General features: G+C 46.8%; 1 protein-coding gene across 2 annotated transcripts in view; it reads left to right on the top strand.

The window, feature by feature from the left end:
- Window positions 1-2,375: 2,375 nt before the first annotated feature.
- Window positions 2,376-27,701, top strand: part of FUBP3 (far upstream element binding protein 3) — a 49,231-nt gene continuing 23,905 nt past the window's right edge. Inside the window, exons 1-5 of one of the 2 annotated variants that reach the window (XM_045770991.2) lie at window positions 2,376-2,533; window positions 15,918-16,023; window positions 24,833-24,863; window positions 27,202-27,251; window positions 27,614-27,685. In XM_045770991.2, the coding sequence (XP_045626947.1) occupies window positions 2,450-2,533; window positions 15,918-16,023; window positions 24,833-24,863; window positions 27,202-27,251; window positions 27,614-27,685 (343 nt within the window). In that variant the 5' untranslated portion in view covers window positions 2,376-2,449. Of the gene's footprint in view, window positions 2,534-15,917; window positions 16,024-24,829; window positions 24,864-27,201; window positions 27,252-27,613; window positions 27,686-27,701 lie in introns of both variants that reach the window. The other variant, XM_045770990.2, reaches the window with a different exon arrangement.

Here is a 27,701-nt window from a genome sequence, read left to right as displayed (position 1 = left end):
GCGCATGAGGAAACTTTTGGTGGTGGTACATACATTTGCGACCTTGATAGTAATGATGGCTTCACAGGTGTGTATATACGTGAAACAAAATCAAAGTATACATACTCCTTAAATATGTGCAGTTTGTTGTATATCAAATTTTCATCAATAAAGCTGTTTCAATATATACTAGATGCTAGAGACAGTGAGCGGTGCCTTCAATATTTTAAAGAAGAATTATTTATAATCCCGAGTTCTGTAACTAGCTAAACTGTTAATGTTATTATAGTGGAAGAGACAAATAATAAATAATTGCACAGTGATTTAAAATCAATTGTGATAAATGTTAAGATGATGAAGTCCAATGTGTTAGTAGAACATATAATTTTGGACTTGACCAGGTGTGGGTCACCTTCCTCTTATGTGCCCTCAGAAATAAGTGAGTTGCCCAAAATTATTCAACCAGTGAGAGAGGGAGAATCAGGACCTTGTCTTCCTACTTAGGCAGTCTGTGTCTTTGGAATATGCCTTTAAGTTTGGGCCAATAACCTTGTTTTCACTATTCATACTCATAGGAGAGCCAGCTAGAATTTGGATTAATTAACATACCTCTGATTTTTTAAAAAATATTCAAAACGCAAGCATCATGATATTAGGTCAGTAAAACCATCCCCATTTCTGAAGGTTGATGCCTATCCTTGAGTTTTACAAACATAACACAATTAAAACAGAACACACACATGATTGCCCACAAATAGGTGTGTTGCCGTGTGGGTCCTGCCTCATGACAGCCCTTCACCAGCAACTGCAACACAGCCAACTGTGTGCTTTCCTACATGGGTTGAAACATTTGTCTGAAAGTGATAATCTTCAATCTTACAGTTTTGCCAAATTCTTTTATTTTACCACAATCTAGGAATTATCCCAATTTGGTATTATTCAATTCAAAATAAGTTTTCTTGCCAGCTATGTGTCAAATTCTAGGGACACAGGGAAAAATGAGACTCAGTCTCTGTCCTAAAGGAACTCAGTCTGGTAGTGAAGTCATTAACAAATGAAGAACTATTCTTTGATTACTGGCCAGTTTTTCTTCACACTTCTTTCCAAAACCCAAAGCTCTCCTGGCGTGCTGACACAAAGGATCATCAAAGAAAATCACAGTATATTTTACTTCTTAATTTCCTTTTTATTTATTTTAAAGATTTATTTTATTTATTTTACCGGGGGGGAGGGGCAGAGGGCAAGGAGAGAGAAACATAAGCAGACTCCATGCTGAGTGCAGAGCTCAAGACAGGGCTCAATCCCACCACCCCGAGACCAGACCTGAGCCAAAACCAAGAGTCTGATGCTCAACCGACCACGCCACCCAGGCACCCCTTAATTCCCTTTTTAGTGCTTATCTCCCTTCCTAACTTCAAGAGGGGCATAAAACGCTTGACATGATTCTCCATTAAAATTCAACTCCTTGGCACCACAGGACTTGGGAAATATTAATTGTAAGGGTAATCTTGTTAATCAAAAGATGGGAGCCCCCACCTTGGACCTGCTACTAATAGGATGTGTGTCAAAGCCCCAAAGCCTTGTTTCTTTTCCAGGGGTTTTGTTTGCTCATTTGTAAGATCCACCTCAAAAGCTCAAAGTGTGTTCCAGCACTGAGATTCCTTTCTTTGCTTTGCAGTGTCTATACCTAGTTAGTACCATTAAAGTTACTTAAGTATTCCAAGAAGCCTCCTTGCTGTAGGGTTTTGACTCAGCAGGCATGGAAGCAATGATGGTCCTGTTCTATCTCCTGTTTCCCCAGAGTCCCGGGGTTTGAGAAGGAGTGTGTAAGAGGGCTTTCCAGTGGGAGCGTCCTTCCAGAGCTGTGTCACCAGGCAATCCCAGGTATGGCGTAACCCACTCTCTGTGCAATCTCAACTCCGGCCCGGTTCGCTCTGCAGACGCTGGAGAAACTGACATTTCGTGGTGCTGCCCCTTGCCATTTCAAAGAGCTCAGTCCCAATATTTCAAACCAATGGCCTTTCCTGGGAGGGGCTGCCAGGGTCAGGTTTTTAGTGAACCAGGGCAGCTTGGGTGCTGTCTTGGGAAAAACCACATCACTCCTCCCTGGGTTTCCAAACAGCCGAGAGCCGGACACCTCGGGCCACATCCGAGCCTTAGGGCCTGTCACGACATCATCCACGGGCCTGGCCCAGATCTGGTCTGGGGACACACAGATACCTGCTTCTTGAGGCCGGACAGCTACCTCCCGAGCTGGACACGCCCACGCGCCCACGGCCCCGCCTCCACTTCCGGCCGGGCCATGATCACATGCCCTGACCCCGCCCCACAGACGCGGCTCCTCTCGCGCCGAGCGTCCCGGCTTCCCTTCCGCCGGAAGTGGGGCGACTTTCCCTTTCCGGCTACGGGTCCCCAAGCGGAGCTGGAGGCCGGACGGGGGAGCCGAGCGGTGGCGGCGGCGGGGGCGGTAATGGCGGAGCTGGTGCAGGGGCAGAGTGCTCCGGTGGGGATGAAAGCCGAGGGCTTCGTGGACGCCCTGCACCGGGTCCGGCAGGTACGGGTGCGGCCGGCTGGCGGGAGCACGGGAGCCCGAGGCGGGGCAGGGTCGGGCCCGATGGGGAGGAGGGGGTCGGGCCTGGGGGCGGGAGGCAGCCAGGACTGACGCCTCAGCGGGGCTTGGCCTTTTCTTGGGGCTCTTGCAGCCGGAGGAGCCGAGGGTTGAGGCGCCACCGCGAGGCCCAGGAGCAGCCTGTCGGGCGGCTCTCCTAGGTGCAGCCGCTGGGAAGGGGTTTGCCCGGGTTGCTTGGCCCCACCGCGCCCCCACGCCCGGGCTGGACCTGCAGGGCATCCAGCGTGGGCTTCTGAGGTTCGCGAGGGGTGGGGGCTGGGGAGCTCACGGTGAGGACCCGGGTGTAGACAGAAAACGGCCGTCTCAGGCCCTGTAGCTTCTTAAAACTTAGAAAACATCGTCTTCGGACTTCCTGTATTCGGAGGGTGGAGCGGCAGGAATTCAAGGGTATTTTACTTTTGAAGTTACTCTTGGAGAGGGGAGAGAGGAAGATGTTAAATAGGTGTGGGTGGTCCACAAGACGTAGAAATCCCTTACGGGCAATAGGTTCCTCTCTCCGGGAGGATGTGATATGGCCTCATCCCAACAGTGAAACCTTGCCACCTGACAGTGTCGTGCATTTTGCCAGAGTTAAATAACTTGGGTTTTAAGAGGTTGCAAGCTTCCCTGGAGAATGAATATGGGACCTGCCAGAAATACTCTGGCTTCTGGCATGGTGCTTAGAGCAGAATGTGTCCTTGTATCGTGTGTAAAACTTACAAGTTAGCTGTGACACTTAAACCTTTGCTGCTGAGTGTCTTATACTCATCATCTCTTCCTATTTAATTGTAGGCGTACTAACTGACACCTTAAAAGTTGGGCTATAACTAATTACTGCTTGATTCCTAACAGAAAGCCACAGGACTCATTGTATTAGAAGAAGGTCTCCACTTGGTCGCTTGAAGATATGGTCTTTACATCTCTTTCCAGTATTCCAGGGGCGGGAACCCTACCTGATTCCCAGATACTGACTTTTCATTTTAATACTGATGCTCCTGTAGACATTATATTGGATCCCAGAACTTTCCAAACCTGTGGTTCCACCTAAAATTTTATCCGATGACTTGTTACTTACTGCCTAGGCGTCAACCGGTACAGTAGTGAGTATCCATCTTACTTAGACTTCAGAGCCAACCAGTGGCTGTAATGGATGAATATGCCATCCAGCTCCCCTTGCACCACTCTGCTTGCCGGCGTGTTTCACTGCTCTCCTCTACAGTACAGGGTCCTGAACCTTGTTTCTCACTGGCTACTAATATGTAATGGCTTTCGCTTTGTGCTGATATGTGACAATCACCTGTTGGCCTTCTCTATCCAGGAAGAATTGTAGTCACTACCCTAAAGAGCTCAGATCCTCAGTTTGCAGAAGGCCTGTAGTTGAACATAAAATGAATTTTGAACCATTGAGAAGACTTTCTGCTTCTCTTGAGCCAGTGGTTGAACTCATGTTCTTGGACAACCTGCTCAAGAGGGAGGGAGACCCTCTGTTAAATGCTGACCTAATGTGGATTGTTGAAGCAGTGGTGTTTACTACTAGCAAAGAAAACTTCATTGGAAATGTTCCCAGCTCTGAAATGCACCATTGACTGGAGCAGTAATAAGCCCAATGGAGACAGTGCTGTAAGTGTATTACTTCTGAATATTAACAGCTGGTGGTCGATACTATCTCCAAGGATTTGATGGCCTTTAAAAACTAAAGAAAAAAACAGGTTTGTGGGTAATTTTTAGGTTTATTTATAGATTCGCATTGGGCAAGAATGGAATGTTAGAAATTGAAACTGTTGTATGCTTTATTATAGTAAAGCGCACCGCGATGGGTCGCGTATTATTGGGGCATCCGGATGATGATGGTTCTACTTCGTTGTACTCACAGCATGTTGCAGAAATGTGCTTTTTCCCTCTCTGGTAACTCGAAATAAAAATACGGTATTTCTGTATTTCAGTGATTGCAAATCCCCCCCCCGCAATGTGTCCTCATAAACACCAGCAATGGTCTAGAAAGCCCTCAGGAATTTGTTAGGGAGCAGTAGCTGTCTTGTGCTCAGTTTATCTAGAAAATCGTAACAGAGTCCGAATCGACCCTGCTGGGGTTTGAACCCACAGTTTCTATTAAGTCAGGTATGCGGAGCCCAGTACCGAATCCACTAAGCTTCCTGCCTGGCATCTTGAAGCCTCCTGCATATCCTTTGGACTCTTTCCAACATAGGGAACCTGTTGTTACTCTTCGTTTCCTCTGAGCGTGGTATTCCTAGATCAGAAGGGAGTCTATGAAGATGTCGTGTAAAATGTAAAATTTTCCGCAGCAGCATGAAGTTCCGTGAGTTAACAGTGCTTGGCACAAACGAATAATACAGCTGTTCCGTAGGCAAGTATACAAGTGTAGAAGTGTGGTCTGATTCAGTCCCATGGATGAAGATTTAAGACTGCTGGATATTAAAACACGTTCAGTTCTCCAAGACATTGGCAGGTCAGCAAAAATAAGTTTTTTAAAGTCACCATTTAGAGAGAGCAGGATCCTGTGAAGGGTGGGATGTGGACTTGAAGCTGGAACAGGCGAGGCCGTCCTCTTCCGCAGCCACAGTGCCCTTCTACCCCGATTGTCTGTCCCGGTTACTGGAGGACCTCACAGAGATTATGGATAAGTAGGTACCACTCTGTTCTGTTTGGTTTGTCTTTTCTAAAGACAGAAATGTTCCCAGAACGCCCGCCGCCGGTGGTTCCGTGGCCCCCGTCACGTAGCGCACACATTTGCGTGCTAACAGGACAGTGGAACACCACAGTGTCTTACAGATTCCCAGCAGCCTTCCCCAGGTTGTCCAGCTGTGTGCCAGTCATTGCCTAAATAGAAGAAGTTCTCTGGCCTAACTGCTAATGCTTTTCAGGACTTTAAGCCTCTGTTTCGATCTAGACCCAGTCAGTGCCTTGTGTTGCACGACTCTGGGGTATCCTTCACATAAACACGGTGTAATGGGTGCCGGTCGGAGTTGGGCATCATGGTGGTTCAGCACCCAAATGACTGTGACCAAGCCCCTGTGAAAGCAACAGGAAGGAACCTTTTGGCAGTTCCGTAGGCCCAGAATGTGCTCTTCACCAGCACTTTATTTTGGGAAATGTTCATTGGCGTGAGGTCTCAGAATTTCCTCGGTCCTCCCAAGAATGCCTCCTAGTGCTGCTGTCTGGCGCTTGGAGCCTGAGCAGTAGATGATTTGGCCTGTGTGCCGTGTACAGGCACAAAATTGCCTTTACGAGAATGTACATCCACCATTAAAAGAAAAAGCCTTTGTTCATTGGCTCTTGGTCACTCCCCGAGAGAGACTGCCTTTGCTTCCTTAATACATGATGCTTCTGACTCATGGCAAATGTGCTGAGCGCTCCATTGACTCCAGCTGTATGCCCCTGAGATTATCTCCTACACACCCAGTTCCAGTAGCTCAAGTCATCGATTCACGAGGGACTGACTCCTGAATGTACATTCATTGTTGCTTTCTCAAACACTTGAAGAAAACCAACGTCTGCAGGAAATCTGTGGGCAGCTCCTGTATCTTCGCTTTGATGGGACCCAGCGGCATGCCCTTTATAGCGGGAGTGAGTCCTTGTGAAAGGGTTTTGGTGATGGGACTGAGCCCATTTGGATCTCTGCTTTCATGGAAGCGCTGAACTTCCTATTCGGTGTTGAAAAGTAGATAGTACATGCACGCTCTGTTCCACTCAGTGTCTCTAAGGTTTTTCTCATTTCCATCAGAGACTTCTTTATCTTTCTTTTAAGATCTGATAGCCCACATGTAGCATCAGACTTTGGTTTCTCCTGAAGTCCCGTTTATTCTGTACATACAAATTGGCCAGAGCAGAGTTCTCAAACCGGTGGCCCATGGGCTGAAGAAGGCTCACGGTGGGTCTGCAGGCATGCTTTGTGTGATCCCACACAATGGCAATACTTAGAAACTAGTATGGTTTCACATAAAAATTGGGATCTCTAGCTTCTCAAGAAAAGATCTGGCCACACTGTTCCCACATTCTGGAACGGCAGTACTCCGCAGGAGCGGAGAGCAGCTGCCCCTTTACACGGGGCATTGACTCTGGGTTGCCATTGGGATGCCTAATCAACAACTTTTCCCCCCTCATCCTTTTCCAGATTGTGAGTCCATCATCTCTGGTTTTTATTTGAAATTTCGAATGGAAAGAACGGTGTAGGGAGATTTAGGAGACCTGAGTCTCTTGCGAGTAGCTGTTTGACCTTGGGCTGGGTCAGCCATTCCCAACACTTGATCTACAGGCTGTTCGTGGATCTTCCACGGAAAAGGAGTCTTGGACAGATACAGTTGGGGAATTCGGGGTCAAGTAAAGGTGAATCGGCTTTTTTAATGCAGGACTTCTTAGAACCTTTAATATGCTTGTGGGTATTAAGTCCTATAAGAGTTTGGGATGTGTGTTGTAAATATCCTGAAGTTATGTAATTTCATACTGTCATAAAACCGAGTCACATTCTACAGATCAAATTTCAGGAAATGTTGAGCTAGATAATCTCAATAGTTCCTTCAAGCCCTCGAACATTCCGAGCTGTCATCTAGCTAGATCTGGGGAAAAAAAAAAATTGGCCCTATCATTTTGGTTCTTTTGCTTCCTATTATGTTATATTGGGCATCTATTCGAACTCCTCTCTCCCCAACTTTTCTGTGCAGTCCTTTTACTCTGTTAAGAGTCACATCTCTTGAAAATGTTTTACATTTAGGGTTTTGTTATCAAGACAGTTGGGAAAGAATAGCCAATACTTCTTTTAGAGGCATAAACCATACTTTATCCTCATACCAGCTAATAGCAAATCACTTGCGAGACTGAGTCGTGTTAATAGAAGTAGTGATGTGATTCTGATTGCCTGCCGTTGTTTGAAGATGTGCTGACTCCAGGGCCTCCTGCCTGCGTGCTGGGCCAGTGCAAAGATAAGGCAGACAGGTTTGCAGCTGGTTTCCTTTTACTGTGGGGTTAGTCCTCACAACAGCCAGGTGAAATAGGACCAGGGTTCTAATTCTCCTTTTATATTTGAAATTGATGAACCAGAGGGAAATAAAGCTGTTTTCTCAGAGGCACACAAATAGTTAATATACACAGTTGTTTTTGGATCACTGTCGTCTGCGTTCTGAGGACTTGGTTCCTTCCCAGAGGTAGCGGGTAACTTTCCATCTCTGAGGCATCAGAATCTGAACAAAGCATCGAGGGGATGCTGGTGGAATTAACTGAGACTTGGGGTAGAAAACAAATGGACCTGTCATCTTTGGGCCCTCTGGAGGTCCCAGCTGGAGCAGTATTTCAGCTTAGAGCTTCAGCTGGTCGTCTTAGCATTTTGCCTTCAGATGGGTTTCTCCAGATCCACTTTAAATTTAGCAAACCTTTAAGCACTACTTCTTTGTGTCAAGCACTTTGCTATGCATTAGGGAAGTTGCACTTCAACTTCCTGGAACATGGACCTTTTTAAAACTCTTGAAAACTTTGAACCTTACCTCAGGAATATTTAAATAGTTTTATATGTAATTTCAGGAGGTTTGTGAATTCTCTAACGCTAAGCCCTGGAGTCCCCAGTTAAAAAACACTTTGTCCTAGCCGTACCGAGGATTGAGACAAGTCTGCCGTTCAGAGAGCTCCCTACAGCGGGGAGACAGTATAACCAATAACTTTCTCAGTGAGTTACAGTATTTAGAGGTAGTTTATAAAGTGCTTTGCAAACACAGAGAAGGGAGTATTAATTACTGCCCAAATGTGGGTGGCATGAAGCTGTCCGGAAAAGCTGCTCCGAAGAGCCGTGCCTTATTTGATTGGCATGTAGAATTCCTTGTTTTGGTTAATGCCAGTAAATAGGGCAGGATCAGCCGGGGCCCCATCTCTAATGACAACAATAGCTGGCATTCATTGAGCCCCTGTTGCGCTGGATGCCAGGCAAGGGCTTCCATATATGTTCTCTCACTTGATGGTCACTAAGTCCCCAGGGGGTAGTACAGTAGTCCCCCCCCATCTGCGGTTTCGCTTTCCGGGTTTTCAGTTACCCGTGGTCAGTCGCAGTCCAGAAGCAGTTGTCCCTCCTGACCTAATGTCAGAAGGTCAGCAGTAGCCTGACACTACCTCGCAGGCCTTCTGCCGTTCATCTCACGTCATCACAAGAAGAGCGAGTGCATGTGGCGTCTTGATAGAGACGCCGCATTCACATAACAGTTTTTATAGTGTATTGTTACAGTTCTATTTTATTTTTGGTTATTGTTAATCTCTTACTGTACCTAATTTATAAGTTAAACTTTATCATAGGCATGTATGTATAGGAAAAAATATAATACATAGAGGGTTCGGTACTGTCCGTGGTTTCAGGTATCCAGAGTCTTGGGATATCCTCCGTGGATTGGGGGTGGGGGGGTACTGGACAGTGAAGTGCTTATTAAGTCTTTGGATTTGGGGCACGTGGGGTGGCTCAGTTACTAAGCGTCTGCCTTCGGCTCAGGTCCTGATCTCAGGGTCCTGGGATTGAGCCCCACATTGGGCTCCCTGCTCAACAGGGAGTCTGCTTCTCCCTCTTCCTCTCCCTCTGCCCCTCCCCGTTGCTTGTGCTCCCTCTCACTCTCTCTCAAATAAAATTAAAATCTTAAAAAAAAAAAAAAAAAGACTGGATTTAGCCCATGTGAGTTCAAGTTCTGGTTCTGCCACTTACTAGCTTAGTGGCTGGGCAAGTTCTTTAGCTTCTTTAAGCCTTAGTTTCTTCATCTGGAAAATGGAGGTCATTGGTGGTTGTAATAATTTTTTTTAATAGCTAATAGAAGTTAGGAGGTTCCCCTTGGGAGGTGAGGGTAAGTAGTGACTGAAGGGGGCACGAGGCAGACTTTGGGGCCCCAATAATGTTTTGTGTCTTGATCTTGATGCTGGTTATACAGGTGCTAGTGGGGGGACAGTCAGTGAGCTGTAGACTTACGATCTGTGTGCTCGTCTGTGTTATTATGCAATAAAAGATTAAAAATAGCAAACATTTCTTATTTCTTACCATGTGCCCAGCATCATTCTGGGGGCTTTATATTGTTGTCTCATTATCCCCATGGATATAATTCCAGGCAGATGGGCTCCCAATCCCCCAATAATAAGAAGAGTAGCTACTTTTTTTTTTTTTTTGAGAGGAGTAGTTACTTTATAAGGTCGCCATGGAGATGAACTGAGGACACCATCAGGCACTTAGCAAGTGTGCAATAAGTCTGATACACTACTGTCCGCAGTGTGACCTCTTAGGTAGTGGGAAGCCGAACTGGGACTTGCTCTTACGCATCAGACTCCAGAACCTGCCATCTAGGACTTGATCTCAGCCACTGGGCTTAAGCGTGCAGGTTACATACTGTGTGCGTCTTCCCGCCGTGGGGAGCAGAGACTTTCTGTCCAGCCCATGTATTCTCCAGGGCCTAGGCAGGGTCACTCAGGTGACTGTGGAGCAGAAGTTCCCAGGAAGCAAGTTGAGTTCCTGCTCCCTCGGAGGTCGTGTGAGCTTTCAGCTCTGCTTGCTGGATCCGGGAGAATCAACAGTAGCTGTATTTAATAGTATGGACACGGGATGTGGATGACTTGGCATTCAGATGGCTTTGCCTGTTTCTGTTGAGTATAATGTTTTAATAAATGTAAAGCTGTGGAGATATTCAGAGCTTCCTCTTCAGATTTATGAGGCGAACTACTTCGATTATGAAACTTGTCAGAGAATTTTAGTTGCAAAAATGTACGCTGGGAATAATCGCTATGTTTCCTAAGTTTAGTGATTTGTGTACCAGCTTTATGATTTTTGCCATATCATTGAACCCTCAGTGTTTGTTTATTTAATATTTTTAAATCTTTTTAAAATTTGGATTTATTTAAAATATTTTTTAAAGGAAACTAAATCACTATTGTAAGTGAAAAACTTTGCCAGGCAAGAAGGTAACTGTAAGAGACATTAATATATATACACATATAAATTTAACTGTAACACACACACACGAGTCTAAAAACGTTTATCCGTGCACCCCCCAAAATGCCTGCATACTTCTCTTTGGAAAACACTGGTGTAGCCTGTCCCTGCCCTTTACAGGCGAGAACCCCAAGGAACAAGGCCACTGAAGGTCTCACCTGAGGTCATACACCGGAAGAGCTGGCTGGAAGACCAGGACCATTGGCTGACTCCTGGTTCAGTGCTCCCCTCCTTGCTTCCACTAACTGTTCAGAGTCGAGGTCAAATGTCTGTGATGTTGACTTACAGCTCATCTATTACGGTGCCTAACATAGCACAGGCAGTGAGATAACACATTTTCTTCCTGGCCTCTCCCCAAAAAACGGGGGAAAGGGACTCGAGTGGCTAAAAAATCAGTAGCAGAGTCCTCTCAGGGCAAGGACAGGAGTGGCCTTGGTTTTGTCGGGCTATCCTGGCTTCAGGGAGTCTCTTGTTTTCTGGCCTACACCATTATCAGCTGAGAATGCACCTCACTTCCCTTACGCAGCTACCCTTCAGAGCGATCAGTTACGGTGTGAGGAATTGTTTGAGCTCTATGCCCTGGAAATCGTTAGGTTTTAAGTCCTTGGGAAATGAAATATGTTTAATAAAGTATTCGGTGGAAGAAGGGAGGTGCCTAGTGTTGTGGGTAATAGCACAGGCTAGAGCTAGGCAGGCTGGACTTAAGTAGGGCTCCTGCCACTTCGGAGGTGTGTGACTGTGGGCAGGGCACTCAGCTGCTCTGAGCCTCGCTTTCCTTGTCTTAAAATGGAAATAATACCAACCTCCTGGAGAATCACTGTGACGAATAAATGAGATAGAATATTTAAAGTGCTCTTCCTGGGGCACCTGAGTGCCTCAGTCCGTCAAGCAGCTGCCTTTGGCTCTGGTCACGATCCAGGGGTCCTGGGATCAAGCCCCGCATCCTGCTCTCTGCTCAGCGGGGACCCTGCTTCTCCCTCTGCCTCTGCCCTCCCCCCTGCTTGTGCTCTCATTCTTTCTCAAATAAAAATCTCTAAAAAAAAAACAGTCTTAACTATTTAAAAAGTAATAAAATGCTCTTTGCAGAGTGCCCAGCACGTAGTAAACACTTACTAAATTTTAACTCATTATTTTAGTAGACATCTAAATTCATTTTTTTTTTAAGATTTTATTTATTTATTCGACAGAGAGACAGACAGCCAGTGAGAGAGGGAACACAAGCAGGGGGAGTGGGAGAGGAAGAAGCAGGCTTCCAGCAGAGGAGCCTGATGTGGGGCTCGATCCCAGAACGCCGGGTTCACACCCTGAGCTGGAGGCAGACGCTTAATGACTGAGCCACCCAGGCGCCCCCTTAAATTAATTTCTTAAAACAAGGTTGGGGGCGCCTGGGTGGCTCAGTCATTTAAACGTGTGACTCCTGATCTCAGCTCAGGTCTCGATCTCACAGTTGTGGGTTCAGGCCCCACGTCAGGCTGCACCCTGTGGAGCCTACCCAAAAAATAAGGTAAGGTTGCTTTTGTATGAGTTAAAGAATACATTGTTTCTTTACAGAATATTTTATGTACAGTGTACTGTCCATGTGAATTATGATACAATTGTGTATTGTATTGTTAAACTCCTGTTTAACATTTGTTCAGCCAGGGTTCAAATGCAGTCTGTCGACTTCAGGGCTACACCTCTTAACAAGTAGCGTGTACTGCTTTTCTCTTAGTGGAAATTTCCCAAATTATAGATAACTGAAGTAAACATGACTTAAGAACAAATCTGAAAGCCTCAGCCTTTAATCAAATTCAGGAACAGGAAACTATTGTAACATTTTTAGCGTATCAGCTTTGGGAAAAAATGACATTCCAGAAACATGCAAAACATACTGTATAAAGGAAGGCCAAAGACGCAGGAATAACATTCTAGCTGCTTTGGAAAGAAGGAAAAAGATCTGGAAGCAAAAAAGTATCATCAGAAGGGAGCAGGGAGCGTGCCTAATGTGTCGAGTTGATGTTTAGGGTTCTTTGGGAGTCGTTTTACACGTACGCTGTAGGGGGACTCTGATAATCACGAGCCCTTGTACCCCTTTCTTTGTGCTTTGGGGTCATCTTCACCATCTGCCGGGAACATTTTGGGCCGTTTTTAAAAGCAGCTGGGCCAGTAATCCTGAAAACCCCCACATCAGTCATTTACCAGTCAGTTTATTGTAGCAGATGCGAGAGTGTCTGTGGAGCACGAGCCACGGCAGTGTTCTCTCCTTTTAATCTACCTGCTTTACCAGCTGGGTCCTTAAAGGTCACGTTTGCGTCTTAAGTAAGTAGCCAGCCTCCATAAACTTATCCAAAACAAACATGGAAAGCAAGATCACAGCCAGCGGTAGAGTGCTGTTAGGCCGGGCTTGTACAGCAGTTTGCTTTAGAGCAAATGGCCTCTCGGATACAGGAGGTTGGGTCTCTATCAGCAGTCTTAGTGTTTTAATTATTTACTGCTACTAACATTTTTTTTTATTTTAAAGATTTTATTTATTCGACAGAGATAGAGACAGCCAGCGAGAGAGGGAACACAAGCAGGGGGAGTGGGAGAGGAAGAAGCAGGCTCATAGCAGAGGAGCCTGATGTGGGGCTCGATCCCATAACGCCGGGATCACGCCCTGAGCTGAAGGCAGACGCTTAACCGCTGTGCCACCCAGGCGCCCCATACTACTAATATTTTTAAACAAGCACCTGTCCAGGTGCCATATCTCTAGCCTAGGCAGGGACTGGCAGACTTTAAAGGTCCGTATAATAAACGACCGGTGTAGAGGCACCTGGGTTGCTCAGTTGGCTAAGCGTCTGCCTTCAGCTCAGGTCATGATTTCCAGGTCCTGGGATCGAGCCCCACATCGGGCTCCCTGCTCAACGGAGAGTCTGCTTCTCCCTCTCCCTCTGCTTGTGCTCTCTCTTTCTCAAATGCATAAATAAAATCTTTTAAAAAATAAATAAATGACCTGTGTAGGCCCTGTATACCATACGGTCTTGGTGCAATTCCTCAACCAAAAAAAATGTGTGTGGCTGTATTCTAAAAAAAACTTTATTTATGAAAGCAAGTGGGTCACCAGCTGTCGTTTGCTGACCCCTCACCTAGAATATCTCCTAAATGGTCTTCCTACTCTTGTCTCCTTAGGATCTATTTTCCTTGTCAAGGGGAGCTTTTGAAAACATAAACCAACATGTTTCTTCCCCTAGTACACCTCGCTTCCTGTCACCCTTCCTATAAAATCCAAGCCCTTGCCGTGACCTAGAGCCCTAGGGAACCGGCCCTTGCTTTTGTCTTGGAACACATCTAGTTCCCTCTATGCTCGTGATGTTGACTTCTCTCTTCTGGACTCATACCTACCAGGTTGGCTCCTGCCTCAGGGCCTTTATACAGGCTGTTCCCTCTGTCTGGAATGTTCTTCCTTAGATTTTTGTATAGCCAGCTCCTCCTAATCCGTTAGGTCTTAGGTCACACAACCTGGTGTGCTCGCAGTGGCCTTCCCTGATCACCCTGTTTCAGGCAGCTCTCCAGAGTGCGCTACGGCATTATCTTCTCTTATTTGCATAATGCTTATTACCAGCTGAAATGATCAGTTATTGGTTAGCCCGTTACTCCCCACTGACTGCTGACTCAGAGTAGGGGCCTGGTTCGTTCGTTCGTTCTTTCTTTCTTTCTTTCTTTCTTTCTTTCTTTCTTTCTTTCTTTCTTTCTTTCTCTCTTTCTTTCTTTTTTTTTTTTTAGAGGGAGAAAGAGTTGAGGGGGGCAGGGGGAGAGAGGGAATCTTTTTTTTTTTTTTTTTTTTTTAACAGCCAGCGAGAGAGGGAATACAAGCAGGGGGAGTGGGAGAGGAAGAAGCAGGCTCATAGCTGGAGAGCCTGATGTGGGGCTCGATCCCAGAACACTGGGATCACGCCCTGAGCTGAAGGCAGACGCTTAACCGCTGTGCCACCCAGGCGCCCCAGGGGGAGAGAGGGAATCTTAAGCAGACTCCATGTCCAGCACGGAGCCTGATGAGGGCCTGGATCTCATAACCCTGAGATCATGACCTGAGCTGAAATCAAGAGTCGGACACTAACGGACTGAGGCACGCAGGCGCCCCGGGGCCTGGTTACTCTTGTTCACCACAGGAGCCCCAGTGCCTGGACAGAGCCCGGCACGTAGTAGCACTCGACGTTGGCTGGATGAGTTGCCTTATTTTAATAGCCGTGCCATGTGCCAAGTGCTTTCTAGTTTACAAAGCTCCTTTGTGTTGAGAGTATGTTGTTAACTTTCCCCAGACTCTGCAGCGGGCGGTAGTCCACCCAGAGGGGCTCATGCGGGGGGGGGGGGGGGGGGGCTTGTCCAACACCACAGAACTAGTAAACCGGAGGGAGAGACCTGACCCCAGATCCCTGACATTTAGGTCCTGCCTTGGGGTTTCAGTGTCATGATTATCTTGGGTGGTTTATTTGTTTAAGGTCATATATGTTGGTCCCAGAGGGTCTCAGACTTCTGGGCACATTTGGACAAGCTCAGGAGAACTACCGCTGAAGACTCTCTCTGTGGGACAACCCTTCTCTCTGCCATTTAATCCACCCCTACTTATTAAGCTTAACTTAGGGACTAACATTAAGAGCAGTGGCTATAAATATTCTTTTGATTAAATGAAAGCATTGACTTATGAAGATCACATTTAATTTTCCACTGAGAACAAAGTAGGTAAATAATTCCCACATAGCATTCGTTTCTGGGGAAAAACACTTTAATAGCTATATGATCATTTTTGTAACTGATAAATAATAAAAATTGAAATAGCTCTCAGAGGTTATCTCACTTTCTCCAGTGCAGGAATCCTTCTGAAGTAGTCTGGACAGATGGTCATCTGCCCCCTGTGTGGACACTTCCAGCGAGGAGCAGCTTACTGGTTTAGAGCTCCATAGGGGACATCATCACTTTATAGGCGTGGAAGTTATGGGATGGGTGTTTTCCTAACGAGTTGTCATGTTTGAGCAAACACAGCCTTTTAAGTAGTATTGGGGAGCTTGTTTCTTAAGGGAAAGCTGTGATAAAAGTTTTTGAACGACGTTCTTCGTATTGTTGACCTCCTTTATTTTTCTTCTTAGAATGCGGTATACCTGTATTTTAAGTGATGACTTAAAAATACTAATTTGTAGAAGACAAACGTTCGGAAGTATTTTATATCTAAAGACGTTAAGGCCGAGAGAAAATTCAGTTAGCAGTGAAAAGTGTTTGTCCCCTTGGTGACAATGCCTTCCATTAATCTAGGTCAGGGGGAGAAATGGGATAACAGGCCTTTTAAGAGGACTCTCATCTTTCTCCCTCACATGGAGCCAGGATTTGTTACTGAGTATTTAAATCTGATTCTCTCTGTAGATTGCTGCTAAAATTGATTCAGTTCCTCACTTGAATAATTCCACACCTCTAGTGGACCCCTCAGTGTATGGATACGGAGTGCAGAAACGGCCCTTGGATGATGGAGGTAAGTTGCAGTAAACGTCTTTGCCTTTCAGATGGTAGCGAACCTGCCAGTTAAGTTGGAGCTCCAGCCATTTCCTTAACAGCTCTCGCCAGCGTCTTTCTGAAGAGGAACGGAGGAGGGGGCCATATTGGGGATGATTTTTCTCCGCAATTCTCCAGCATTTGAGTTCTTATTTGCGTTGATAATACAGGAATGTTTTCAGCTGAGCAATAAGGTAAAAGACTCGGCCTTTGCGCATCAGCTCGGAAGTAGTTTGACTGATTGGAGAATTTTGTTTGATGTAGCCCTCCGTTCTTCAAACACACACATGGAAATTGAAGTTCCCACTTTTCTCCAGAGAAAAGCTCAGATTTGGTGCATGGCCCTGAGGAAGCCGTGGCTATATCCTGACCTTAAAGAAAGGGCAAGGGGGTGGTGACCTCTCGGCAGTCTGCTGAGCTTTTCACCACTCCCGTTTATGACGGGCTGTCTCCAGAAGCGCCCGTCTTTCCTTCGCTCGTGTGTTTCCTTGTTGGTTTCGGTCTCTGCCTTCCTTCAGCCCCCTTTGAAGAGCCTGTCACCAGCACCTTGGCCAAGAGTATCTGTCAGGTGTGTGTGTACGGAGAACTCGGACTTCCTTGATCACATTTTGTGTCCTGCAAAGTATGACTATAAAAGGGAATCCGAAGTGTCCTAGTTCGCACATGAATGTGCCACGCAGTGGCTGAGTCCGCGTCCACCGTCCTTCTGCCCGTCTGCCTGTGCGCCCAACCGTGCGTGTATGCACGTAGCTCTACGGGGTATTCTTAAGTGGGAAAAAATCAAGGTACAACAGTAGATACGGTGTAATTTCCTTTATCAAAAAAAGTGCATTTTGATGTATGTAGAAAAAAATAGAATGTGGTGTGACTGGTTTCTCACATCTCTTAGGGGATCCTAAAGGGGAGATTCCCATGGTTTTTAAATGCGCTAACCTTTTTGGAATAACTGTATTGGGACACAGCGTGAAGATTTTAAGGGGGCTGCTCTCCTCTGGGTGTCAGAGTTCTTGTCTATTTAAAGGAGCACACACACAAAATCTACCCCAGAGCCATTGGAACTAAGGTGACCATTTAGACTGCTACTCCAAAATGGTACCCTGTGATCTTTTTATATTTGACTGGTGTTAGTGATTTCTTAGAAGAAATATGACCGATTGCATTATCTGCATTTTTGCCGACCTGAAAAACTGTAACGCAAAGTGACCTTTTTACCTTTTCAGGGCAATCATGCTTCGGTTCCTCTTATGGGACATCGATACAGAAATAAAACTAAGTTGTCTGGCTCTGAGCACATGCCCCGGTAATGGACAGTCCCTCTGGCCCACTGTTTCCAGAAATCACGATCAATACCTTTCACAGCTCCCGCCTTGCTTGCACCCCCCGCGTGGTGGGAAGTGTGAAACCTGTGTGTGCCTGGCACAGGCAATCAGTGTGCCCTTTGCGTAAAGAGCGCCTAGATGTTTGCCAATAACACCGCAGGCACAGGGCCAACTTCTTCTCCCCTGAATCCACTGCACACCCATTTGAGAGAAATTCATGAGAGGCTCTGAGTTTACCGAGCAAGAGACCTCGGGAGCAGGCAGGTGTAGGGAGGGAGTCACGGGTAAGTCCAGACTCTCACTCGGAACTCCCGTTCGTTATTCTGGGGCGTATATTCCCCTCCGTTTTGAGAGCTGTAATTTTTTCCGTGTCTGCCTTTGGGGGACTGGGTCCTTGGAATCAGAAAACGAACACCGTTTCCCTTTTTCTTCCTTCTAAATATGAAGGCTCGTTACAGTAGGGAAGAACTGAGAACCTTCCTGTCTGGGGCCAACTCTCTGTCTTACATAACAGACTGTGTGAAGAACGAGAAACTTCCCTCAGGCTTTTCACACTGGGCATGACAGTTTGCTAGTGAGTCCTCTTCAGTGGAGTACCTTTCCAACAACAGAATCACGTCAATTGTCTTCCTCCAAGTTGGTCTCCACCTGTGGCGTCAGAGATGGGCCTTCGAGTTCAGAGAGAACTCTGGGCGTTGGGAGCGCGTTCAGGGCAGGCCGCGGTTGTCTTTGACAGGGGTAATGAGGTCACTGGGCCATTCCTCTTCCCTTGGATAAGTAAATATGTGAATCAATGGGTCCTGTCAAGGACAGTGATGATCGTGGTTACCCGACAGCTTCCCAGGGGTCACGGTCGTGCTATTCCTGAGAGGAGAGATTAGAAAAGCAGAGACGAACAAGCAGGAATTCCTGCCCTTTTTTCTGAGCAATAAAGATTTCCAAAGGCTTCACAGTTTTTCATTTGTTTGGTTTGCTCGGGTTTTTTTGACAGAAGTTCACCAGATCACTTCTCTAGCAGCTGGAACTTTCTCACTTTCCTGGGAAGCTGGATTCTTTAACCTCTCGAGGGTTGAAGCTCAGTCCCCTAGAAGTTTCTGCAGGTGTTACTTGGGTCTGTCTAAAGTGCTTCAACTTGTAAGTCAACCAGAGAGAACCCTTGGAAGCCTTGGGGTTTCTGCGGGACACTGAAATTTGCAAACAAGTGCACGAATAGGAGGACAAAAACAAGTGAAATAAGGGAAAAGATTTGTTCTTGTTGTAGGAAGGGACCAGTTAGTTGTGTCCTAGGCAGTTTTGAACCGTCACTCTGTTGGCTTGGAGCCCAGCAAGAAGGGGTCAGAGCCCGGCTTTCCTTGCCTGCCACGGTGCCCTGACTTGGGCCGAACAGTCATTCCACTGCCCTCTGCTTTGGGTCGAGTCATTGTAAGTATTAGCATCTTCAGTGGGCACCCACGCTTCATAACAGTCTGCGAGGTGCACCCTGACAATTCGGGAATCTTCCTGCTGATCTCAGTGTGGCAGACAGCTCTTCCATCTGGTACTTTCTTTCTGCTACAGCTAAGACCTCTCGCTGAAGCCAGTCTGACCAGTTCCATTCCTCCGTTCTAAGACCTGTGGCAGCTTCCGGTAACCAGGGGGGGTCCAGCCCTTCCTAACCTACCCTTCTACTCTGCCCCCCCCACCCCATTCTGCACTCTGCAGCAGCCTGGTCGTCTGTGTCGTCTCTTTGCTCTTCCTGAAACCCATCTCACCTCCCAGCTCTTTACCCAGCGAAGTCCTGCTCGGTCTTTAGGTCTCAGAATTGATGGGACATCCTCCCGAGAACCTGGCCTCATCCCCATCTTTCAACTTTCTTCAGTGCCTAGCGAGATGGCTCCTAGCCTCTCCTCTTGCCCCCTGTTCTCCCTCTCTCCCCTGTCCCCCCCTTTCCCCTTTGCACACACCCACCTGACCAGAGAGTAAGCAGATCACATTCTGCTCTGAACTTCAAAAGCAGTTCATTTGTCCCCTTCCCAGGGCTCACGTGTACTTTATTCTGCAGATACCAGGGTCCGTCGTGTGTTTCTACTAGATTCTACGGGCCGTGTGATCTGGAGATGGGCTTTCCTTCCCCACCTCCCTTACGTAGTAGCTGAATAAACAGTTGATGCTGATGTTCTTTCTCTTCGTGTCCTACAATTAACGTTTAGAAAATTTTGTGAAGGGGCACCCGGGTGGCGCAGTTAGTTAAGCATCTGCCTTCGGCTCAGGTCGTGATCCCAGGGTCCTGGGATCGAGCCTCGCATCAGACTCTGCTCAACGGTGAGTCTGCTTCTCCTTCTCCCTCTCTGGTCTCTCTCCCTTCCGCTTGCTCTCAAATCAATAAATAAATAAAATTTTCAAAAAGAGAAAAGAAACAATTTTGTGAAAAGTAAAATCCAAATCAAAGAGAGTAGTATTAGCTAAGAGGCTTAGAAGTGCAAATTTTTTTTTTAAGATTTTATTTATTTATTTGGCAGATATTCAGCCCACAGTTAGACCTGTTTATTCTCAAGAAACAAAAACCTGTCCACAGATCGTTGTAGCAGCTTTATTCGTAAAAACTCCAAACTGGAAACAGCCCAGATGTCCTTGAGCAGGCGAATAGCTAACAAAATGGTACAACCGTACGGTAGAACACTGCTCAGCAACAAAAGGAATAAGCTATTCATACACGCAACAATCTGGATGAATCTGCAGGTAATTCAGCTGAGTGAGAAAAGCCAATCCCCAAAGGTGACATACCGTGTGATCCCATTTATGTAACATTTTTGGAATGGAGAATAGATTAGTGATTGCCAGGATGTAGAGATGGAGCTGGGGGTGGGGGGCTGTATAGAATAAGAAAAGATCGCTGGAAGGAACCCAGAAGGCTGAATTCATTTTCATGTGGATAAGGAAACCAGTGTCTGGAGAAGTGGTTTGACCAAGGGCTGATGCCTGAGAAGGGGCAGAGGGAAGACTTGAACCTGAGTCTTTGTCTCTTGTGCCGTGATAGTGCATGCTTGGAAACATGGGCTGCAGGGCATCTGGGTGGCTCAATCAGTTAAGCATCCGACTCCTGGTTTCGGCTCAGGTCATGATCTCAGGGTCGTGAGATGGAGCCTCGTGTTGGGCTCCATACTCAGCGCGGGGTCTACTTGATTCTCTTTCCCTTCCCCTCCCAGTAGTGCACGTGCACGAAGTCATGCTCTCTCTCTCTCAAAATAAATAAATCTTTAAAAGAAAGAAAAAAGAAAAGAAAAGAAAGAAGGAAGGAAGGAAGAAAGAAAGATGATAGATGATAGATAGATAGATAGATAGATAGATAGATAGATAGATAGATAGATGGATAGATACGGGCTCCAAAGTGATAGAACAGAATTTGAATCCCAGCTCTGCCATTTGTTAACTGTGTGACTTTGGGCAGGTTGCTTAATCTCTCTGAGCCTCTGTTTCCTCACCTGTAAAATGGAGTTAATACTGACCTCATGAGCTAAGGATTAGAAAAGTTATTTTCAAACTTGTGAAACACCACTCACAATATCTCCATCAGAACTAGTTAGTACACACACTAAACCACGTGTAGCTGGAATGAAAGCTTTATGGAATATATGCCCTTATTGTATATGATACACTCTGTTTTTGATTTTAGTTTTTAATAAAGCTGGTCATGATCCCCAAAATTGATGTTATGACCTGTGGTCTAAAGGAAAATAAGGCCCAGCGCTACAAACACATATCGTAGACGTGTTTTTCCTCTTAATGTCACTCCAGTGCTGCTCAGGTCAGGCTATGGGCAGGCACTGGGACCGGAGAGGGGTGCAGATGGGGTTCCTAACTCCCCCACAGCCTGGGAGACTAGAGCAGGTTACTGCTCATGTGGAGCTTCCTCTGGGCCCTGCTGGGCTCTGATTCCCGAGGGCCAGGATGGCCTCGCACACCGCGTTACCCCCGGACTGGCCCAGTGCCCAGACCAGAGAGATGTGACTGGCGTGCCTTCACGGGGCACAGGCACTCTCCTGGGCCCTCCACCTCCCTGGTTGGTAGAGCAGGCCTGGTGATAAAGTGTCTGCGTCCTGGGGCTCTTGTAGGCCGGAGTGGGCTCCGCAGGCGAGGCGCCTAGAACACAGCTCGCCAAAGCCCGTGAGCCTGCAAAGGAGGGGTGCCGTTACCGAGAAGAGCTTGAGTTCCCACTCGCTTTTTAAAAAATGATAATTTGCAAAATTAGTGACGGATTACTTGCCTAAGGACTTTCAGCTGACCTCAGCAGGTCAGTGTTTTGTGGCCCCGGGTGGAGAGTTGCTGCCTTAGAACACAGGAAGCCTTTGTACTGTCCTTGGAGAAAAGCTTTATAAAAGTGCTTTGAAAACGGCAGAAACCCCTGCAGCCGACTGTAGGTATTACTGACCGTAACGGGGTCTTGGAAAGGCATTGCTCAGAGTCAGAGGAGCCGGGGAGCCAGGGACGGGTGCAGGATTGTTGCCGAAATCGACAAGAGGAAGGTTTGGTTTATGTACTTGTTTGATCAGTTATATAAAAAGTGCCGATGTTTTCTCTCCCGGCCGACCCACTCACCTGCCTCTGGTCTGCTGCTCTGTGCCCCGGCCAGCGCGTGCTGTCTGCGCTCCTACGAGGAGGACGGGGGCTTTCGTTCCTCGGGCTTTCGTGAGGGGCGCATGGGGGTTAACTATTAAAATCGATGCATGTTTTAAAGTTGGGTATGTTCCTCGGTGATATTTTGTAGCATTTCTTTAGGGGAAGAAAAAGGGAGACGTTTTTCTCCTCACTAGTGGGGGAGGATGTGTCCAGTGCCTTATTTTTTTTTTTTTTTGAAGATCGTTATTGAAATTGGCAGAGTATTACTCTTTAGAAAAAATTTCTCATATTGTAGCATGAATCTTTTCTATGGGAAGCTCGTTTTCCCCTAGCCCAGACAGCTTCCCATTATGTGGTGTGCCAGGTGAACGAGAACCACACCTGGGTGCGTGTGTGTGTGTGCGTGTGTGTGTGTGTGTGCTGGAATGGAGCCGGGGTGAACTTCTGAGGGGAGATGAAGCATTGTGGGCCGGCATGCACCATTAATGGGAAATAGGACTGATTATATGCAGCATTTTGCCTTTTTTACAGTAAAATAACTGTAGTTACCATGGAATTGAACTTGATAGGTCCCCGTTTGCCTCCCTCGTCGGGCCCCTCTTCCTTGTGAAGACTGAGGGGAGTGGACGTTAGCCGTCGCCGTGCAAGTGCCCCACGCCCCTCATCTGACTGCTGGTTTTCACTTGTAGGCGTCAGATGGGGCCATTTGCGCAGGGACCGAAACTTGAATAAATCGCACGATTCGGCCTGCAGGCACAGCATTTGCACGGGGAAGGAGGACGTGTGTCCTTTCTGAGAGTCCACCAACTCCGGGTTGAGTCGGGGTGGGAATTTGATTTCCTTCTTTGGTGTCGTGGCTCTCAGCAGGCCATCTCTCGGCGGGATGCTGGGGCGTGCGCCCCGCTCCGGCCCTTTGCGAGCTCCTCCCCTTATCAGCGAGGCACTGGGCACCTGTGACACGTAACTTACCAACAAAAAGGGATTGCCCTTTTTTGTGGGACAAGCACAACATTTTAAATGGCTTTTGACCAAGAGCCTTTTGAATGTTCCCCTGAATCTCATCAAGTTCTTTACGGTAGCGTTGCCCTTTACCCTGTTTCTGTGGCTTTTCTGGCCAAAATATCTGAAGATCATCGGCCTTTTGACATCTCTTGCCAAACAGCACCATGGGCCAGGAGCCAAGGTCCGGCCGTGTTGCCCTGTTTGGGGACCGGGCACCTCTGTGTTCTCGGCATGTCAAGGCATTTCAGTCTTTAGTCCGTCTTCAGTGTATTCTTGACCCCTGAGAGGCATTCTGACAGTGAGCAGGGAGACTGAGCCGAACCCTTGAGTAGGGACCTCCAACCAGACTCAAGGGCACTCTTGTGGACATCCTTCTGCAGCCTGTTTTTTTCCTACCCACTGCCTTAGTTGGTGGACGGTCCTCTCGTGCACCATCCAGGGAGCGAGTGTGTGACGGGGACTCCTTGTCCAAGGTTGTAGCTGAGCAGTCTTCACGTGGGATTGGAATCCTGAGCACCACCTCTCCCAAGGGAGAGCATTTGTCACATTCAGACTGGAGATGTAAAAAGAAAATCTGAAGATTCAGTAAAAAAAACAATTCTCTTATCCCTGAGAGAAGCAGGATAATAGTATATAATGTCAATATTTTGGCTGCAAACCATTATCTTGCTATTGATCCAGAAGAAATATGGTACTGCTCCGTAGCCTCGTTTACTTTTTACTAGCATTGTGTCTTCATGCTCTTTCTTCTTTTAAAATACCATGATCCGGTTTCTTTTCCTTTGTCGTCTTAGGACCAGCTCCCGTCCAGTCAGAAGGACAGGGTTAAGTTCAGGCAGGAAGAGGAGCAGTTGGGAGTCGTAGATTTCAGATGTCAGACCACTCCACCCTTTGTTCGGGGCTGAGATGCCTGACCCTTCCCCGCTGATCTCCTGTCTGTCCTCCTCCTGACTTTCCCCAGAGACATATCTTTGAATGCTCTGGTTAGCACACTGCAAGGTCCATTCGGTTCCTCGGAATATGTTTCAGATTTATACTTTTTCATTGTCCCCCGACTGTGTTTCCTGGGCTGCGTGTTCCAAAAGAGAAACAGCACAGAATCCTTTTTGCTGATGGCTGGTGAGGGAGACGCTCGTCAATAGCTGAAAGAGGAGAAACTGGAGCAAAAAGCGTAGCTAAAGTGGTTTTGTGGGAATGTGATTACAGAGTTGGTTTTCATAATAAGAGGCTGTTTGGCACTGTTGTCTCTGTGAAATGGGCTTGAAAGGCACTTGCTCATTCGTAGCGGCCACTGCGTATGGACTGCTGTGGTGGGTCAACGAAGAGGCCCAAGGAAGGAAGATGCCAGATCCTCTCCTTGAGATGTTTATGTTCGGGGGCGGGGGGGTGCCCTGTGGCCGGCAGGAACATATGTGCATGTTCCTAGTGACCACAGCTGCCACGGAGCGAGCCTTAACAATGCTCCCAGGCTAGGAGGTTAAACCTTCTCATTTGTTTGAGAAAGAGAAAGAGGGAACCCTCACTATCTTTACATAGAGTCTGGATCCAGAGCAGGAGGGAGGTGGGAAGGGAGAGGGATTTAGGCAGGCGGGATTTTCTCCCAGGCCTCTCAGCATGTGGACACGCAGATCAATTTCTTATCCTGCGTTCAGCTGGACACTGGGTTAGAGACTGTGTTGATCAAGACGTCCCCTCCTGTTTCATATCATGTAACGCATTCATTGCAGCCACTGAGCCTAAATTACTGTTTGCTTTCTTTCTGCCTTTCCTCCCTCCCCCTCCCCAAAATGGTAAGAAGTCGTGTAAGGATGGAGTGAGTTTATCCGTGCTAATGCTTTGATTTTTCTTTTCTCTTTCTCTTTGCCGCAGTAGGTAACCAGTTAGGGGCCTTGGTACATCAAAGGTAAGCAGTGGGTTATGTTTTATTATTTATTGATCATTTCTAATTGTTTATTGATCCACCATCTGTACGAGAGTGTTAGAAAGTCAGAGGTTGAGATTGGGAAAAAAACAGGGGCTAGATTTCTGTAAGACTCAAGTTTTTTGTAGTCCTTTCCAAGACAGCGTAAGCTCGAAGGGTAGACGAACAGGAGGTATTAAAAATCAACCATTATTGTATGTAAACTTAACAGACCTCTAGAGTGTGGGAGCTGCTCTTTTCTGTCCACGTACTTCTAATTTAAAGAGAGAAATTTTCCATCCTGATTTGATGGCTTCCCCAGTGTTTTACAAATCCTTAATGCCTTCATTTGAGCAAAGGCGTCCCCAAGAAGCGTGCATCGTTGGGCTTTCACAAGATAAAGCTTGTGATTCTCCAGGAGTCATGGGCTTGGGCGGCCAGAAGCCAGGCTCTACCCTATGCCTTTGGGGAGGGACTTGCCAGAGAACCTTGGAGAAGGGCCCAGTTGCTTCCCTGCCTCAGTTTACCCTCATAGCCTTCCCTTAAATATTGAGGATTTAAAGAGAAACAGAGACGTGTGGGCTTTAAAAAGGCCAGTCTGTAAGATAGGGTGTTGTCACAATGGAACCCTTCAAAAAGAGTAAAATGTTCAGGAAACTGCCACAGTTTCTCTTCCCTCGTGGGTGACATTCTGTGTTGTGCGTCCATTACTGTAACATATTATCCTTAATCTTCACCAGCAACGATGCAATTATACCCTCTTGTGTTCTACACAAATGTTTGGGACTTTCTAGAAATCATCAGGTCTCAGTTAACCAAAAGATTTAACCTGGATTTTGTTGTGTTACTGGTTTGTTTTGTTTTTTCATGCATTAGAATAATTTAAATGATGTGGCTGTTAGTATCAAACATCATTTTCCTATAAAGCCATAATGAAGATTTTACTTTCCCAAGAATGTTCATACTTCGTACATTCGACAAGTTCCAGCCTCGCAGTCAGAATGGAGCTTTGTCTACCGGGGGGCCCAGAGCAGCTCCTCTTCATACATTCTTCCTCAGAGAGAGTCCGTTCCTGCCATTCCTGAGGGCTGAGGAACCCTACTGTGATAGCGTTGAACCGCTTCTAGTAAATTCCACAGTCGCACTTGCTGAGAAGAGACTGCGCTACACACGTGAGCTGCAGTCTCGTGGCTGCGCGCACAGGAGCACCGCCACCCTTCGCCACGGCGGGGAAGCACTCCCCGCAGGGACCCCGTGCCCTGTCCGGATGTGTTGGGCTCGCCGAGGCTTGGTGTTTTTGTCCTCGGTGTAACTGATTTAGGAAGTTGGAATTGCCTGATTTGGGGACGAGCTCAGACATCCCAAGACTTAGAGACGATCTCTGCTCATGTATAAACCGGGGGAGGTAAACTCCTCGGGGAGAAGACTGTCTGCTCTCCTCGAACTGATACGGGGGCAGGGGCTGTCGCTGCTGCCTTTCTCCTGCGTCCCACGCTTTCCCTAAAAACACGCACTTGATTCGATCCCTTCCCTGATGGGTAAAAATCCCGCTGTGTGAGAGATGTTTAAAAATGCTTACCCTTTTTTCTTTTAAAACTACTTGCACTTAGCTTCCTCCTAAGGTACATGTTTAGATTTCATTGCTTTCTGGGGCGTTGGGCACATGGGATATGGTCCACAATACACTCTGGCAAATTGGAGGTTTTGTTTGAAAGAACCAATGCAGTAGTTGTTTAAAAAAAAAAAACAAAAAAAAAAAACCCAACATGTAATAGATGGGATAGCATTTAACGAACGAACTTTGCAGAGCAAATGAGGTGATGATTCTGTCCTGGTCGACACTGATTAGGCCTCTGCTGGGTACTGGTTCCATTTGGAGCATCTCACCCGAAACAACAGCTAAAGTAGAGGGAGGCCAGAAAGCAATAAAAAGATGGGGAAACAGGGAATGTTAAAGAAAAATTCGACATTGCTATCTCTGTCTAACAAGGAGACCGGAAGAGAAGTTTAAACTAACTTCGCAGGCCCCAGAGAATCTTTTAAGTGTCAAGCAATACTGAGAAGAAAAGGCAGTTGTTAGTTAAGTTGACAGTTTAAGGAAAAATCAGAGGTTTCTTCCTCTGACATAGCGAGAGAGGAGGCTTGGATCTTTTCGAAAAGCGATTGACTAAAGGGCCCGTTAGATGACGCTCTTTCTCAAGGGCTGGGGATTTGTTGGCCGAACTGGCATGATTCGTTTTAAGTCTCTGTCTTCTGGCATGGCCAATAATGGGAAATTTGGGGAACCTAAAGTGGCCGTGAAATTCTTTATATGTTTTTCCAAAATGTTCTCTGTTTTTAGGGCAGTAATAACAGAAGAATTCAAAGTGCCTGATAAAATGGTGGGATTTAGTAAGTATCCCCATTCTCTACTTTCCCCTGATTAATCTCCCACTGTGGCCATCACTGTGGTAGAATGCTTTGCACACTGTGTCCCCCAGAGCTCCGAAGGGCTGCAGGTCTCTCTCCAGGCTGAGAGATAGAGACCCATGTGCCCCCCACCCATCTGTCTCCCCACCCCACCTCTCTCCTCACTTAAGCTGAGTACCCTGTAGCTGTCCGCTATGTTTCACATGATTTCCGAGGCTCACTGAGGCCGCCCTGATTTGCAGTGCCACGAGCCAAGTGTAAATGTTTGCTGAATTCATTAAGTCATTCATGCCTGGTTAAATGTGGAACGGAAGCGTGTTCTGACCCTGTTCCATTTGTTTCAGTTATCGGCAGGGGAGGTGAGCAGATTTCACGGATTCAAGCAGAATCTGGTTGCAAAATTCAGATTGCTTCAGGTAAGCCTTCTTTCTT

Source organism: Ursus americanus, chromosome 18, assembly GCF_024610735.1.
Source record: "Ursus americanus isolate L20-20 chromosome 18, mUrsAme1.1.p, whole genome shotgun sequence".
In the NCBI taxonomy this organism is placed as follows: Eukaryota; Metazoa; Chordata; class Mammalia; order Carnivora; family Ursidae; genus Ursus; species Ursus americanus.
Note: the sequence above shows the minus strand (reverse complement) of the source record. Positions and strands in the feature narration are given on the sequence as shown.